A 16,860-nucleotide genomic window follows, 5' to 3' on the forward strand; every position below is an offset into this window, starting at 1 on the left:
TGGCCTGGCCCACCCCTGTACCTGTGACTCCTCCCTTCCACCCAGATATTCCCATAAAGGCTGCCACACCCAAACCCCTCCCTGAGTACCTGCCTTGGAACCAAGCCAGCAACATGCAAACTGTGCTGACACTTCAAGGTGATTAAAGCCTATTAATCACAGCTCTCTGTCTGATTGTGTTGACTAGTAGTATACAAATAAGACTAGCTCAGGTAGAAAACTTGGTTGGCAAGAAGGCCTTTCAATGATGTACAACTATGACTAAAGAGATTAGAGAAATTGTGGTTATTAAATACCACAAAATATTTTGCAGTTTCATGCAAATAACCTGAGGCTTTGATGACCAAATATTTATTTCTTCAAGAATCTTCTCCTTATTGAGAAGCTTCTATTTAAAGCAACCTTCAGTAATTACCAGTGGTCATTTTTCATCAGCTTGACCTGGATAATGAGCAGTGAACTACAGACCCAAACCTAAACCACTTCCAAAATGACTTAATGAAGGAAAAATTAACAAGGTTCAGTCAGGACTCCAAATAACAATTAAATCTGGTGTTTTAAATAAAGAAGTTTTCAACCAAATCAAAATTGCTTTGTTATAACCCAGTGGTTCTCAAACTTTTTCTTTCCACTCACATACCACCTTAAGTAATCCCTATGCCATTGGTGCTCTGTAATTAGTAAGGGATTGCTTAAGGTGGTATGTGGGTGGAAAGAAAAAGATGGAAAACCACTGTTTTAATGTGCATGGTTTCATAACTCTAAAGGAAATGGGCCAATGACAATTTCTCTTAAGCAAAATATTTCAGTAACAATTGGGCAGTGATTCTCAATCTTCCCTTCCCACTCACATCCCACCTTAAGCAATGCCTTACTAATCACAGAGCACTTATAGCACAGGGATTACTTAAAGTAGTATGTGAGTGGAAAGGAGGTTGAGAACTACTGTAATACAAATTCTTCAAAAAAATGTCCAAATTTGATCAATGGTTCAACCCTGCAACATGTGAAAAATAAACTACAACAAATTAAGATTCTTCTAACAAATATATGAAAGTTTATTGTGCATAGTAAACTTCAGAACATATTGAAGTAATATTTCCACCTGTTCAATTAAATGACAATGTACGTTTGCATGGAATGAAACATTTATTGCTCAAGTTACAATAAAAACTATGTAAGTATTCAAACTATTTTAAGGTTGCCATTAAAAGATTGGCAAATGAAACATTTGCACTATTGATTCATTTTACTAATTTCAAATCCCTTCTGAGCAAAAACATCTAAGTATTCAGGCTTCTGAAACTTTAAAGATTTTCCAAACAATATTAATGAAAATTCTGAAGAAACATAATAAACAAAATAAACAGCAGGAGAAGGACATTTTCTTATTACAGAGTGCAGTTACATTAAGAAGTTTGAATGAAAGCAACTTAAGTTTACAAATTTGTGTCTTTCTTCCCACTGGATGCAATTTCCCAACTTCATTCATCAGCATCATCAAACTGTCCTTTCACGATGGGAATATCTACAGTGTTAGCTCTGAATGAGGGAGCATGAACAAGGCTTGGGTTGTAAATTTCACTTCCCTGCCAAACAAGTGTCCCTTCATAATAACTTTTTTGCTTGATTATTTCCAGGTCATCTTCATCTGGAAGAAAACACATCACAATAGTTAAGAGGCTTAAATATTTCCAGTTTGGAAGTCAAATAGAATGTCTTAATGTGACCCATGATTATAGGATCATCCTCAAACATATCATCATTTAGGGAATACAATCCACTCCCAGAGGAAGGTGATACTGTACAAAAGTAGCATCTAAAAACAGCAATTTTAGAGAACATTTCTGAAATCTCAAAGCTCACATGAATAATTTAAATCAGATTTTTTAAAAACATTGGTTTTGATTGCGTTTTAGACCTTGAGAAAATTAGAAAGCAAAAACTGCATACCTCACCCAATCACATTTTATGGACTAAAGGAACTTTTGCCATCAGCACCAAGAAACAGAAAACACTGGAAACACTAAGGTCAGGCAGCTTTTACAGAAACAGTTAATGGCTCTGCTTAAATACCCTTCATCAGAAATGCATTTAATTCATCTGCAGAATTTTAAAACACATCTATAATTAGCATTCTTTAATACTGTAATAATATAGGAGGCAAGGTACAGTAAAATCCCCATTATCTAGAATTCTATCAAACGTAAACTCAAACAACCAGCAAGAAAAAGTAAGGAAATTAGTAAAATTTCAGATAACTAAGACTAGGGAGATAGAACCTCACAAGAAAGCGCTGAGATCTTGTTGGACACATGCAGATTTGCCCTGCTGAACTAGCAATGCTTCTCAATGCACATGCATTATTTTCGCTGTGGCCACTTGCGTGGAGGTAAGCTGGGTTGTCAGCATGAAGAAGGTGCACTGAAGGCCTGACTGGGACTCTGGTGTGGAGATGAGTTAGGTTACGCCGAGGAGCTGACTGGGACACCAGGATAAAATGCCAGTTGATGCTGCTCACTGCTAGTCATAATTACATATACAAGGGGAGAATTCTGCAAACTCAGACTTGGTCTAACTCAGTAGTTCTCACAAACTACTAAGTATTCCCTATGCCATAGGTGCTCTATGATTAGTAAGGGATTGGTTAGGTAGTATGTGGGTGGAAAGAAAATGTTTGAAAACCACTGTTTTAATCGTACCTAATTGACTTGTTAGGTGCATGGTTTCACAACTCCAAAGGAAATGGGTTAATGACAATTTTTCTCAAGCAAAATATTTCAGTAACAGTTGTGATTCTCACCTTCCCTTGCCACTCACATACCACCTTAAGCAATCCCTTACTCATCACAGAACACCGATGCCATAGGGAATACTTAAAGTGGAACGTGAGTGGAAAAAGGTTGAGAATCACTGGGCTAACTAATAAACAAAGATGATAAATTATGGAATTTTGAGTGTATCATCCTGTATGCAAAACATATTACAAAGTTAAGGGAAAGTACATCGATAGTAGCTGGAGAATATGAAGACAGGGCCTAAATCAACACCCATATAACTTTAAGGATCTGCGACTTGAAACATTATCTGTTTTTCTTGCCAGATGCTCTCCTGACCTGCTGTTTCAGCAGTTCCCGATTTATTAGCATAGTGTGGTATGTGCTGTTCTCCACTATCTAATCCTCAAATGATCTACAGTTTCTGGAAAATTCTCAGTGAGACTATTCAGCCTACAAAAGGTAGTTGCAATGGAGCTAATCTTCCATTTAGGAATGAATTTTATTGTAAAAGTAATCACCCACTGCTGCATAATACAAAATGCTCTCATTAAAAAAAAATATGTATGCATTTTTAAGTATACCCATCTGACGCCATTAATCCTAATTAATGGAAAATTTGCTTGGGCCCTTCACCTAAAACGTTGATATCTGTTGTATGACCTACTGAATTTTTCCAGCACTTTTATGTACTGCAATTGAACTGTTTTAACTCCCTTGAGTATTTTCTATTTTTACTTCCTATCAATGATTTAATTGGGTTTCAACACACCTTCCTTGTACTTGCATTGCATGGCTCATTTTACATATTCCAAGAATCCCAAATGTGTTTTTTTTAATCCTTCCCAAGTCATTCTGTCACCTTCATATTATTTTTAAAAATGTAGATGGCTTGTAATTTCCACCTGATACTTAATTTTCCATTAATTACAAATGGTTTCAATTTTAAAGATGACATGATTTTCTGTCACAGCTCTAATAAGCTTGAGTTCAACTTCTGAAACAAACATGCAGTCAATATCTCTGTGCCAAATGCATCCTACCAAAAGTCCATCGTGAATAGGAGTTTGATTGAAACAACAGCCCAAGTGACTCATTCTTGTGTTACTCATGTAAATCCAGATGTTTCAATAACTACATTTGAAATGCTCCACTAATTTACACATTTAAGACTAAACTTTAAGAATGCTTAATCTGTATGAAGATACATAATGAAACAGTGATTTCCAAATTCATACAGTCTGCACTAATGAGCATCAAGTACTATTCAATCTTTGATGAAATGCAAGCATTTCATTATTTATATTTATTGAACCCCAAGAATGGTCTAGAGACATTTGTACATAAATTAGATTAACTTTAAATATAAGACGTATGTTATGTAGGACTAGATGTTACTATCCCTTATTGCACACCTGAGACTTGCTGCCTAGAATCTGCTTAAGAATGTAACCAATGTCATATTATTTGTGCTTTTTTTTTAAAAAAAGTTTTTAATTCACATTTGAATTTTAACTCACATAAAATTGCAAGTTTACCTATTGTAAGGTTATTTTTCTGACAAAGCAGATGAATTGTCAGTTGTACACACAGAAAAGGACCTTTGGCCAAAGTCCAAATTGATAATTTGCACTAATCCTCATTTCATTCTTATCCATTTCCATCAATGACCCCAAATTTTACCATTCCCTTGCATACAAGGGGAAATTTACAAGTATCAATGGATTTAATACCACTTCTTTCAGATATGGCAAAGCATGGAACTCCTCATACAGCATCAGAGATGAGGACTAAACCCAGGTGAGGTAGAAGCTCTATGAGCTATGCCATAATGCCACCTTGAGTTTAACTGAAAATCCTCTTCTCTACCATCCTATGCTATTTAACAGTGGGAAATCAGAAAAAATAAAAGGAAGATTTTGACTATTTTTTTTTAAATCAGGTAAAACAAGAAAAAATCTAATGATTCACAATAGCCCATGGCTAATTTAATGTCTATAACAAGGCTAATTTTATCTCCATCTACAAATCTGTTTATTGCACAAGACAAGCTCCTTCTCTCTAACTAAAGACAGCCCAGTCTCAACATGTAATTACAGAGGCAATTTTTAATAACTACAAAATACTGTAGAAGATAACCAATCACTAAACCCTTCACAAATCTATTACCATAGGGACAAGCTTCATTAAGTTCTTTCTCCCAGTCCTCTTTCTCAGAAAATAGTTCAACATCCATTCCAGACAGTTGTGTCATCTCTGGAGGTGAAGAAACGTCATAGTCACTTGGGTCATCATCTGAATAATCATCATCTTCTCCCCTGGAGGGAGAGATGCTCTGTTTTTCAAAATATGGTGAATCAGAATCAAGAGTACCATCTTGTTCCTTCATTGCCTGATCTATTTTAAAAAAAGAAAAATTCTCATTTGATAATTGCAAAATAGTGAGAGATAATAAGTGATGAGGTATGATAAATTAACATAATTACCTTTCAATTCATAAACTTGGAAGGAAATCCAACCTGGAGGAATGAAATGAGAAATGATGCTGTTATGATCTTCAATGAAGTCAGTCCAGGCATCTGCAATCCAGTTTGTTATGGCCCATGGACAATACAAACTTCCTAATGTTCACATTTAACTGACAGTACAGTTCGGAACTTATTCAGAATCATCACTTCAAGGACAAAATTGTTGGAGAAGGTACAGAAAAGATATGATAAAATTATTAGAGCATTTACATATGCCAAAAGGTGGTATTATTTTTATATTAAAATGAGACTGCCAAAATCTCAATAGGCTGAATGAACTCTGTTCAAGCGGGACAATTCAGAATGGTACCGTTTTGATATGAGGGTACATCAATAAAAACACAACTCCTCATTTTCATTCACAGAAATAATGCAGGCAACACATGCTGAAATAATTAGAACTGAGGACAATGACCTGGTTCTGTACAGTCATTATGTAATACTAGCTATCCCACCACTAACAAAAAAAAACCCATTCCCAAAACCTGTCGTTCTCACGATGTGTGGTCTGGCAGAAGTGATTCTCCAAGAAATTGAGGAGACAGTAGGAGTCACAGCACTAATCTGTCAAATTGTTCAGATGAACTTCTCCTTTTCTCAAAGGAGTTCATTCTTCTCCCCATGTAGCAGAGCCACAATGCTATTTCAGCACCGGTTTGAATCCAGCACCATCTGTAAGGAGTTTGTACGTTCTCCCCATTACCTTGTTTTTTTTCCCCTCTGGGTGCTCTGGTTTCCTCCTACATTCCAAAGACATATTGATTATAGGTTAATTGGTGTACTTGGATGTATGAATAGGCTTGTGGGCTAGAATAGACTGTTACCATGCAGTGTCCTAAATTAAAATGAAATTCCACTTTGTTTTTGAAAGTGATTGGCAAGATCAGAAAATGTAGTTTGGAGTTAGTATTTTTTTTAAATTACTCCCAAACTTTGTACATTCCAGATTGCCTGTGGGTTTTTTTTTGCATTACAGTGCTTGTATTTCCTTTAATATAAAGGTTCCAAGGATAATTTCTGGCATTACACAGTATTTCAAGGAGAATACTGCTTATTGACAGTAAGGGAGACAAAGACAGACTTGAATTCTTTTAGTTGTCTACTTATTTTCAGGTCATACAACTGATATAAAAAAGGATGGGTTACACCTAAACCCAAAGGGGGCCAATATCCTGGCAGGCAAGCTTAACTTAGCTGTTATGGAGGGTTTAAACTAATTTGACAGGGGGATGGAACCCAGTGTATTAGGGCTGATGAAGATGGAAATAGAAGTAAATCAAAGATGGTGTGCAGCAAGGATGACAAGCAGGTGATGAGACAAAATTGTAATTGGAGGGATGACAGAGACAAGGTGCATTCAAAAATTGGTTTGAAGGTATTATACTTAAATGTACACATTAGAAACAAGATGAATGACCTTTAGTACAGTTACAGATTGGAGGGTATGATGTTGTGCCCAAAGGATAGATGTCATTGCGAGCTGAATGTCCAATGATACATGTATTGGAAAGATAGGCAGGTAGGCAGACTGCTGGTAAGCAACAAAATTAATTGGAAAGAAGTGATAATGGATCAGAGGAGGTACAATCCTATGGGTTGCATTAAGGAATGGTAAAAGGACCCTAATGGCAGTTATACAAAGGCCTTCACTGTATATACTGGCGAAGAGGTTTGCCCACCAGGCGTACCTTGCCCAACTATTTTCTCTTGATAAGAGAGCAGTCTTCTGCCTTGTATGCAACAATCTCCAGTGCAAGTTTTGAAAGATTCCGAACATGTGGTGGACTAACCTTGCAGAGAACTCAGCTTTGCGTAGACACCAGTAACCACAGAGGGTTTTATGAAGCCCTGAAGGTGGTGCACAGCTCTTTGCACTAGGTCCAGAGTCCCTTATGCAGTACAAATGGCCAGGCGCTCTACACAGACAAGACATCTATCTTGAACCAGTGGTCAAAACATTTCCAGACTCTCTTCAATTCTAACTGCATGGTTCAAGACTCAACAATTCATTGTATCTCACAAAAGCCAGAGAAAACAGAACCATCTTCAACATCCACTGGAGTGACTTCATCACCAACAATGAAGTCCTCAAACAGCAGAGGTTACCAGCATTGAGACCATACTGATGAAGATGCAGCTATGCTGGGCAGGGCACATCTCTAGGGTGGAGGATCACCGCCTGCCCAAGATTATGCTATGTGGTGAACTCTCCACTGGCCCCTGTAACAGATGGTCTCTGAAAAAGAGGTACAACAACTCTGAAGAAATCCCATGGTGTCTATCACATTGACCATCTAGCCTCCAATCGCGTGGTTTGGCCACACACCTTTCACCAGTCTGTCTCCATCTTCAAGAATGCACACAAAGGGGAAGAGCCACATGATGGAGTAGTGGCTGGTCGAGTAGAACCAGCCCTCCCCAAAGAAAAAAAGTAGCTCAATAAACATAAAATACAGGAAAAGAAAGACAAAGTTACAAAGAAGAGCCAGGAAATGGCACCCAAAAAAGAGAAAGTAAGAATGACAGGGAAAAGGGAAGAAGGAAAATCACCAGAGAAAAAAGAAAGCCTTACCTGCACATTGGAGCAGGGAGCCATCATGGAGAGGAGTGACCGACCTCAGAAGCTGGAGATTGTCTGGAGCAGCAGTGACCTCCCAACTGGCAAACTTCAAAAATGGCTCTCGGAGCCAAGCAAATATGTACAACTGTGCAAGCAAAAGTAAAGGAGAACGCTGGTGGGAGGGGGCTCAGCTGAGGAGCAGTCAGCGGTGGAGTGACCAGCTGAGAGACGCCCAGCAACGGGGTGTTCGGCTGGGGGAGGCACGCAGGAAAGAGCAGAAGAGCGGTGAGAAAAGGACTGAGGGGCTGGAAGAGGGTGAATGGCGACGGGGTGACTGACAATGGAACGACCTGCAGCAGGAAGCCCAGCCGTGGGTTGGCCTGCAGCAGGAGGCCCAGCAGCAGGAGATACAGCAGCCGGAGGCCTAACAAGGACACAGAAGCAGCTCATCGGAGAGGAAAATTCACAGATACAGAGAAGACAGACATAGATACAGACACAGAAGAAGAGGATGAAGAAGACCAAGATCTTCACAGGAAAGAAGGTAAAACAGAGGGACAAAATATAGATAAACCCTTTTTTGAAGAACAAATGAGGTCATTAAAAGAATGGCTATCATTAGAATTTAGTTCAATTAAAAGAAAAAGGTAGTTCAGGTAGCTGAACTGGTGAACTGGGAGAGTGGTACTCTTCCTGAGGTGCAGGCTGATGGAGAACTTTTTTCTTCTTCAAGCTGACTTCCAGTCTGAAGAGCTGAAGACAAAATGCAAAGTTTAGAGCTGGTCATGACAAAAATAGGGAATAGAGTAGAAAATGTGGAGGAACGAGAAGCTGTTGTAGAAATGGAAATAAATGATTTAAGAGGGAAGTTGGAAGAGAGCGACAAAAAAATTAAGTAGATACAAGATTTATTGTCACAGAAAATTGACATATTGGAAAACTACAGTAGGCAAAATGACAAAAAAATAGTGGGCCTGAAAGAGGGCGAAGGAGGATCAGATATGAAGGAATTTATAAAAAGATGGATACAGAAGGTACTGGGAATGACAGATTTACATGAAGAAATAGAAAGAGCGCACAGAGCACTGGTACCAAAGCCACCAACACATCAAAAACCGATATCAATATTGGTAACATTTCTAAGATATATGATAAGGGAGAACATACTGGAGCAGGCAAGGAATAAAGTTAGAGAAGACAATAAGCCATTGGAATACAAGGGACAAAAAATATTTGTTTATCCGGACATAAGTTTTGAACTTTTAAAGAGGGAGGAATTTAATACAGCAAAAACAACCTTATGGAAGGTTATAACTTTATATTAAGATATCCAGCAGTACTCAAAGTATTTACCCCTGGGGAACAGAATAGGCTGTTCTGAGATCCAAAGAAAGCCCAAGAATTTGCTGAACATTTACAGAACAGAAGGAGTGATAAGAAGGAAGACTGGCAAGAAAATATACAAAAATATGTAATAATAAAGTAAAGATAATGTATATATAAGGAATTAAAGATGGAAAAGGGAAAGGAGGGAAGGAAGAGAAAAAAGAGAGATTTGTTATATGTATAGGAAAATAGTGTTCTCGGGGGGGGGGGGAAGAAATAACAGTCACTTCGAAATCGGTTGACGCTTGCGAGTAAGATCGCAAAGCGAATGGAAAGGGGAGTTGTGGTTGCTGACAAGGTGTAGAGCTCGTCGAAAGAATCAAAGACTTGTTGATCCAAACCAAGGCTTTTATTAGCAAAGGACAGGAGCTCTTCACAGGTGGCCGACCAGTCCGGAATGATCCGACCTGGCTAGGAACACAACCCTTTAAGGCCCAGACAGTAGGCGTGTCTTAGCTCTCAGCTAATCGCTGTAAGCACAGTCTAGATACTGTAACTATATACATTATAATACATTGGTGATAGATCTGTACTATCATACAAGGTTCCATGGGGAAACCCAAGGGGGGGGGGGGGAATTCATTTGGGGGTTAAAGGGTTATTGGTTGTGGGAAGTGTTGGGGTATTACATGTTTTAAGTGTATTGTCATATATTGAGATTAAAAAGGATAACTTAAAGAACAATAATGGAAAAAAGGGGATAGAGGTGACAAGGAGGCAGAAATGAAGTGAAAACAAAGATATACGATAGCCACATTGAATTATTTGACTATAAACATTAATAAACTACATAACCAAATTAAAAGTAAGATTCATTGTGATGGCCTTAGCAGTAACAAAAATGTATAGTGCCAACTTGGAAAATGGAAGAGAGCCTGAAAATACAGCAATGGAACATGGAGATGAACAGGTGTGTTCCATTGGAAAAAAACTACATACAATTTGGAAGACAAAGTTACATTGTTTGAAAAAAATCTGAGAACCATACATAGAACATAATAGAAAGAGCTGGTCTGGGACCTCCACCACCTAAAATGATAAGATAAACACTATCAGATTTAATGTGTCTTTCTTGTTTGTTTTTCTTTTGTATAAAGATGTTGTTTTATTGTATTTTATATGTTCAATATTTATTGGTTTTGGAGGGGAGTGGGAAGGGGGAGAGGGAGGGTTGGGGGGAAAAGAGAAAATTTCACTGTGCATATTTAAAGAGATACATCTGTAAATATTTTGGTTGATATGGTTCATAGTGCGATAAATAAAGAATTACAAAACAAAATGCACACAGGGCTGGCCTTGAGGACAAAAGGAGATGGAGGAAGAACCATAATACAGCAGCATTAAACCCAGAACAGAATTTCCCTCGCAGCTGCTGCGGCCAGGCATGCCTGTCCTGCAGTGGGCTCGTCAGCCACTAGCGAGCCTGCAGATGTGGACAGCCACTTCCTAAATCTTCGCTTGCGAAGTCAAGCAATGATGATGACAAGCCCTCAAATAGGAGCCAGGATGTGAACTACAAAATACAACTGGAAATAGAAAAGGCATGTCAGAAGGAACAATGCCATGATAATCATGGGGGATTTTTAACATAAATTAGATTGGGAAAGTCAGGTCCGTACGGGATCTCAGGAGAGAGTGTTTGTAGAATCCCTATAGATTGGCTTTTTGGAGCAGCTTGTTGATGAGGTCACCAGGGGATCGACTCTTCTGGAGTGGTGTTCTGCAGGGGTCAGTGTAAGGGCAATTTCTTTGTACAATGTATACAAATCATTTGGATTACATAATAGATGGCTTGTGGCTAAATTTGCAGATGATACCAAAATAGCTGGTAGGTGCTGAGGATACAGAATGGCTGCAGAGACTTGGATTGATTAGGAGAATGGACAAAGAAGTGGCATACAAAGCACAATGTTCGGAAGTGTACTTTGGTAGAAGTAGTAGACAGGCAGACTCAGATGGGGAGAAAATTCAAAATTCGGAGGTGTAGAGGGCCTTGGGAGTCTTTGTGCGGGATACTCTAAAGATTAACCTTCAGGTTGAATCAGCAGTGAAAGTAGTGAATGCAATATTGGCAATAATTTCTGGAGGAATAGCATGCAAGTGGAGCTATGTATAGTTGAGGTTCTATAAGGCACTGGTGAAACTTCAATTGGAGAACTGTGTAGTGCTTTGGGTGCCTTATTGGTGAAAGGACATGTTGGCATTGGAGAGGATTCAGAGAAGATTTACTAGAGTTCCACCAGGATTGAAAGGGTTAGCATATGAGAAACATTTGTCAGCTCTTGGACTGTAGTCTTGGAAGTACAGAAGAATGAGGGGTGACCAATTTCGAATGCTGAAAGACCTGGAGATGGGTGGCAAGGTTCTTTCCCCAAAATAATGGGGGAGGGGTGGGTGTGGGGGGGGGGGGGGAGGTGTCTAGGACAAGAGGGCACAACTTCAGGATAAAAGGCATCAATTTAAGACCGAGTTACCGAAAATTTATTTAGTCAGAGGGTTGAGTGTCTGTGAAACTTGCTGCCACAGACAGCAGCGTAAGTGGAAGCAAGGTCATTGGGTGTATTTAAGGCAGAGATTGACAAGTATTTGATTAGACAGGGAATCAAGGGTTAAAGGAGAAGGGTTGAGTGGGAGGATGGATCAGCTCATGATAGAATGATGAATCAGAGTTGATGGGCTGTGGCCTACTTCTGCTCCCTTTTCTTGTGATCCCAAAACTTGTCAGCCAATAATGGACTCCGAGACATGCAGTCATTACTCTAAGGTGGGAAATGCATGTTAAGTTAAATGAGTTACATGCTAGTGACTGCAAACTCCAGACTGATTCATATAATTTGATCTAAAAAAATGTTCCTATTATGATGAAATATCACATTGTTCACAATATACATTTCTGCCTCTATTTTTAAAAAAAGCACTAAACAAACTGAAGGTGGGAGGCACAATGGAGGGGCTGCAAAATTTAATATTGTGCAAGATCAATGATTCAACTAAACACCAAAAGGGTTTTACTTGCCCACAGTTATTCAGCAGCATTTAATATAGTTCAAAGGCTACCTTTAGACGTATCCAGTAAACAGAACTTTGTTCTTGAGAATCTAATTGTTTCTACTATAAATCTACACTGAAGTTTCCCGCTTACATAAAAACAAATAACAATTTTCCCCTCGGACTGATCAGATAAGCCCAAAGATATTTGATATCCATTTCTCAATGTTATCATTCCCATTCAGTTTGCATTGATGACCAGTGCCAGATTAAGGAATTGAGGGGCCTGTAGCATAAATTTTAAAGGGGCACTTAATTGTGCCGGTTGGAGCATGCACAGTGAGGGGGAAGTGCTTACACTTAAATTAAAATTGCACCTCCCCTCCCGTTAAAACTTACTTACCCATTTTGATAAAAACAAAACCAACTTATGGCGGCGGCTGGACATTGGCTCAGTGCAGGATCAATGGCCATCTTCACAGCTGGAACTGTGGTGCATTTCCCTGGCATTGACACTGGTAGAGCAGTTCCAACTGCATGGGGAATTATGGGTAAAGAAGACAGCCATTGCTATCGCATTGTGCCATCTCTGCGAGCAGTCAAGGCGGCCCGATCAGATACCAGAGTAGCATTCTGGTGAACTCCGGCAGCACAGCACGCCTGCTGCCGAGTCAGGAGTTAGATTGGGGGGGGGGGGGGGGTGGTTGGGCTATTAACACAGACAATCAGTGTGGTTTCTCATAGCTGCTGCATAAAGATGAGAACAAAAATGTTTACATTCATAATTCATAGTACTGTCATAAACGCAGGAGCCCTTTAATATGTGGGCTCTGTAGCATATGCTACTAAGTTAATTGGCCCTGCTGATGAACTGTGAAGAGCATCAACTTTACAGTGTGCATTTTAACAGTTTACAATTTAGCTTCCATTTTGACAATTCATTCCACCATTTCTCTCAATTTAAAGCTACAAGATTTTACCTTTCAGATGCGCTTGCCAAGGTGAGCATCTTTGAAGATTGGAGTTCAGGAATATTGAAAGAGAGATTTAGTAAGAATAGATTGTTCTAGCTGTACCTTTATTGGAAGGTGAGGTTGAAGGGTGGGGAGATAGGCACAGTAGGAAGGTAAGTAGGTCCACTCTCTCAAGTCTGAAAGTGCACAAAATGTTTTTTTAAAATCTTCAGAACTTCATTTGCTTCAAGCTGAATAAAACATTTCATGTACTTGCATCACATGTGTAGATCATAACAGCAGAGGGAGCAATGACTTTAAAGCTATTTTCTGTTTTTATAAAAATCACTCCCAAGGTACATTAGAAGAGCTACTGAACATCACATTGAAAGATTATCATCATGGGTAAAATAATTAAAAAAACAGATCCCCTCCCCAATTCACATTGGCAGTAAATAAATTATCCTAATGCCATATAATTATTTTTTTACCTGTACTTCACAGCATTTAACAAATTAATGCCTGGGAGTACATTAAATGTACAACTTCTCCTTCACGTTCTCCAGAAATCGTTCAGGAATACCAAATTTCTAATACTTGTTTGACTGGGGAATTGGATTTTGTCCAATTTCACTGATATGAAGATTCTACTCTTATTCTAAAAACAGAATATAGTCTAAATGAGGATTTCTTTTGCAAATGGTAAACACTTCTTTGACTATAACAACATCATAGAACAAAATGCAGCATAGAAACAGGCCCTTCAGTTCAAATCATCCATGCCAACAAGACGCCTGTATTTAGTCTGTATCCCTTTACACCTTTCATATTCATGCACTTGTATAAATGTATTTTAAATGTTGTACTGTATCCACCTTTCACATTTCCTCGAGCAGCTCGTTCCATAGACCCATCATCATCTGTGTGAAAAACAAAAAAAACTTTAGAATATGTCAAACCTGACAGGAAAGAGGCATGTTCAATATATTTTTTAAAATTAACATACTTAATCTCGGCCTCCATGTACATTTTTCATTTTTCTGGCAGACTGATGTAACATGCCATTCTTGGAGTTCTTGTGATAATCCTGTATTATCTTTCAATGAAATCTACAAAGCAGGGAATACAAGCCTCTAGAATAAACACCAGGATTAAACAAAAACATCTATCAGACCTCACCTTTAATGAATCCTTGAAAAACATGTATAGAAGAAAAACAGAGGGCTACAGGTGTGAGGTAGAGAAGGTTAGATAGTTGGGGAGTAGATTTACATAGATCAGCACAACATTGTGATCTAAAGGGCCTGTAGTATGATGTAATGTTCTATGTAAGACCAAATTTATTCATAAAAGGGTTAACTACATTGTTCTGCAGATTACCCATTCATCAGTTCATTGAAGTGATATTTCCTTGCAATAAAAAAGAACAAAATATTGGAAATCTGAAATAAAAGGAAAAAAATGCTGGAAATAATCAACATATCAAGACAACTCTGTGGATAAAGAATTAACATTTAAGGGCAAAGATCTTGCTGCTGGATGTTTCCAACATTTTTTTTCAATTCAATATGCCTGATGTTATTGCTTCTATTTTAAATTGGCCAAGCATAATTTATCAAGCATTCCATATTGATCAGATCCTCAAAAAACAGCAAGGACCTCATATAAATATGCAATTCTACAACATATTGTGTTCTACAACACAACGCAGCACAAAATCCCAAGACAATGTCATGCATGAGGACAAATAGTCAAACGGTTGTTCAAGCAATGGAGTTTTAAGAGAAAAAGGGGTTTAGAGAGACAGTTTAAGAACATACTATTTAAAGAACTGAAATCACAGCTGCCAATGGTGGGGCCAAGAAAGTAGGATACCTCATGCTGAAATTGGAGAAAAAAAAAGAGCCTTCACAGAATTCTTTGGGGGAATCATTGAAATGGCAAAAGAGAAAAACTGGACAATAAAACATGGACATTTTAAAACTTCTCACATTGATTAGGTTGGGAACCAATACCAGAGAAACAAAGTTCCATGCAATAGTGCCAAATGAAGCCATTATGTAGTTTCAGGAGTATATTCTGGAATTCCACACCTAATACAAGCAGAACAATAATTTAGGGCAATATGTGCTAGAGAAACAAAAGCCATATCCCAAGAGCATTAGAGTCACAAAGAAAAAGGAAGAAACGACATTCAATGCCAATTGATGGCATGGTGAAGAACACTTCTGGTCAACACGTTTGAAGACTGCAGATACCTGACTAAGCAGTGTTTTAAAGGGAGTGGCGATTTTGGTGGTGGTGTGGATACCCTCCAAAAATATTGTAGAAAAAAAAGGAGTGTTTGAGCATTTTAATCCATTTTTTTTGCGCTAAAGCATATTTGAAATATTGAAACAGTATTAAAATGAACGTATTGCAAAGACGCAATGCGAATATACGCCAGGTAATGACATGATTTAAGACGAAGCGGTTTAGTGTCAGATTTGACTAGCAATGGACTCGACACATGGGTCAAAAAAGTCAAGTCCCTCATACCTTTCCAAGAGCATCAGAGGCAGCATCCAAGAGCGCCTCAACGCCCCTGGGCCCCGGCTCCATCAGTGCCCCGGGGACCGATTACTGATCATTAGAGGCTTCATGCCTATGCACAAAATGGTGCCAATCTGGGCCCATGACATCAAGCAGCGTCAAGTCACGCAATACGTACAGTCACTGTGCTATAGTCGGGCTTTTAAGTCATGTTATGGCTCCCTTGGGTGCAGGGAATGAGCGAAGCTTCCACACCCAACTGCACAATGACTTCAACGGAGCAGCAGCTGGCGAACACTAAGGCCTATTGAGCCCTTCGTCAGCACGTGTCAACGACAAAGCGCGCGACCGTTTCTCGGCTTTTAAGCGTGCGTATGCGCATGCGTGGTTGACCGGCCGTGGTCGGAAAAGGTCGCCTTGATTGGTCGGTTGATCAAGCAGAGCGCCTTGATTGGTCGGTTGATCAAGCAGGGCGCCTTGATTGGTCGGTTGATCAAGCAGGGCGCCTTGATTGGTCGGTTGCTCAAGCGGGGCGTCTTGGGGTTGACCTCACAAGGTATTTGTGCAACCAGAGGATTATAAACTTGAAGAAAATTAACGTAGACAAATACCAATGTGCAAAAAAAAAAAACTCCAATAATGAAGTACTCGTATGTTTGAGCTTTGGAGTTGCCCGGCAGACACTCGATGCTGGAATCTTGAGCCATCGATGAGAAGTTGGAGGAATTCAGTGAGTCAGGGAGGCAGCTGCACGGATAGAAATGGTCAGTCCGCATTTTGGGGCAGGACTCTTTATTGATGCAAAAGTAGAACGAAGTGTAATTAAGTATATCAAACTGCCGGGGAACGGGAGGGAAAAGCAAAGGAGAGGGTTTTGAACATAAGATGGGACAGGTAGGTTAGTTACCTGTCTCTTTACCTCTCCTTCCTTCTGTCCAATGCCCTCTCACCTCTTAGTCCTCTCCAGCTTCTTTTCCACTTGACATAACCCCCTGGAGGGAGAACAAACACTTTTATTAGCTTATAACTAAGGGTAGGGTCTCACAGTCGTGTTCAGAAGGGTTCTGGGTTTGGGTGGGAAACCAGAGTTATAACTGGGCAGATGGGGTGGACCAGGGAGGCAGGGCCAGCTATAG

General features: G+C 39.2%; 1 protein-coding gene across 2 annotated transcripts; it reads right to left on the reverse strand.

The window, feature by feature from the left end:
- Positions 1-1,034: 1,034 nt before the first annotated feature.
- LOC138757829 (coordinator of PRMT5 and differentiation stimulator-like) lies at positions 1,035-16,102 on the reverse strand. 2 transcript variants are annotated; one of them, XM_069925789.1, is made up of 6 exons: positions 15,731-16,102; positions 14,199-14,301; positions 14,068-14,112; positions 5,264-5,296; positions 4,947-5,033; positions 1,035-1,651 (listed from the first exon to the last, which is right to left on the reverse strand). In XM_069925789.1, exons 1-6 carry the CDS (start codon positions 15,791-15,793, stop codon positions 1,485-1,487), a joined length of 498 nt encoding a protein of 165 aa, XP_069781890.1. In that variant the 5' UTR covers positions 15,794-16,102; the 3' UTR covers positions 1,035-1,484. The 2 variants fall into 2 exon arrangements, with proteins under 2 accessions (XP_069781890.1, XP_069781889.1); XM_069925788.1 differs by having other exon boundaries at positions 4,947-5,174; positions 15,731-16,100.
- Between the last annotated feature and the right edge of the window lie 758 nt (positions 16,103-16,860).

Source organism: Narcine bancroftii, chromosome 3, assembly GCF_036971445.1.
Source record: "Narcine bancroftii isolate sNarBan1 chromosome 3, sNarBan1.hap1, whole genome shotgun sequence".
Lineage (NCBI taxonomy): Eukaryota > Metazoa > Chordata > Chondrichthyes > Torpediniformes > Narcinidae > Narcine > Narcine bancroftii.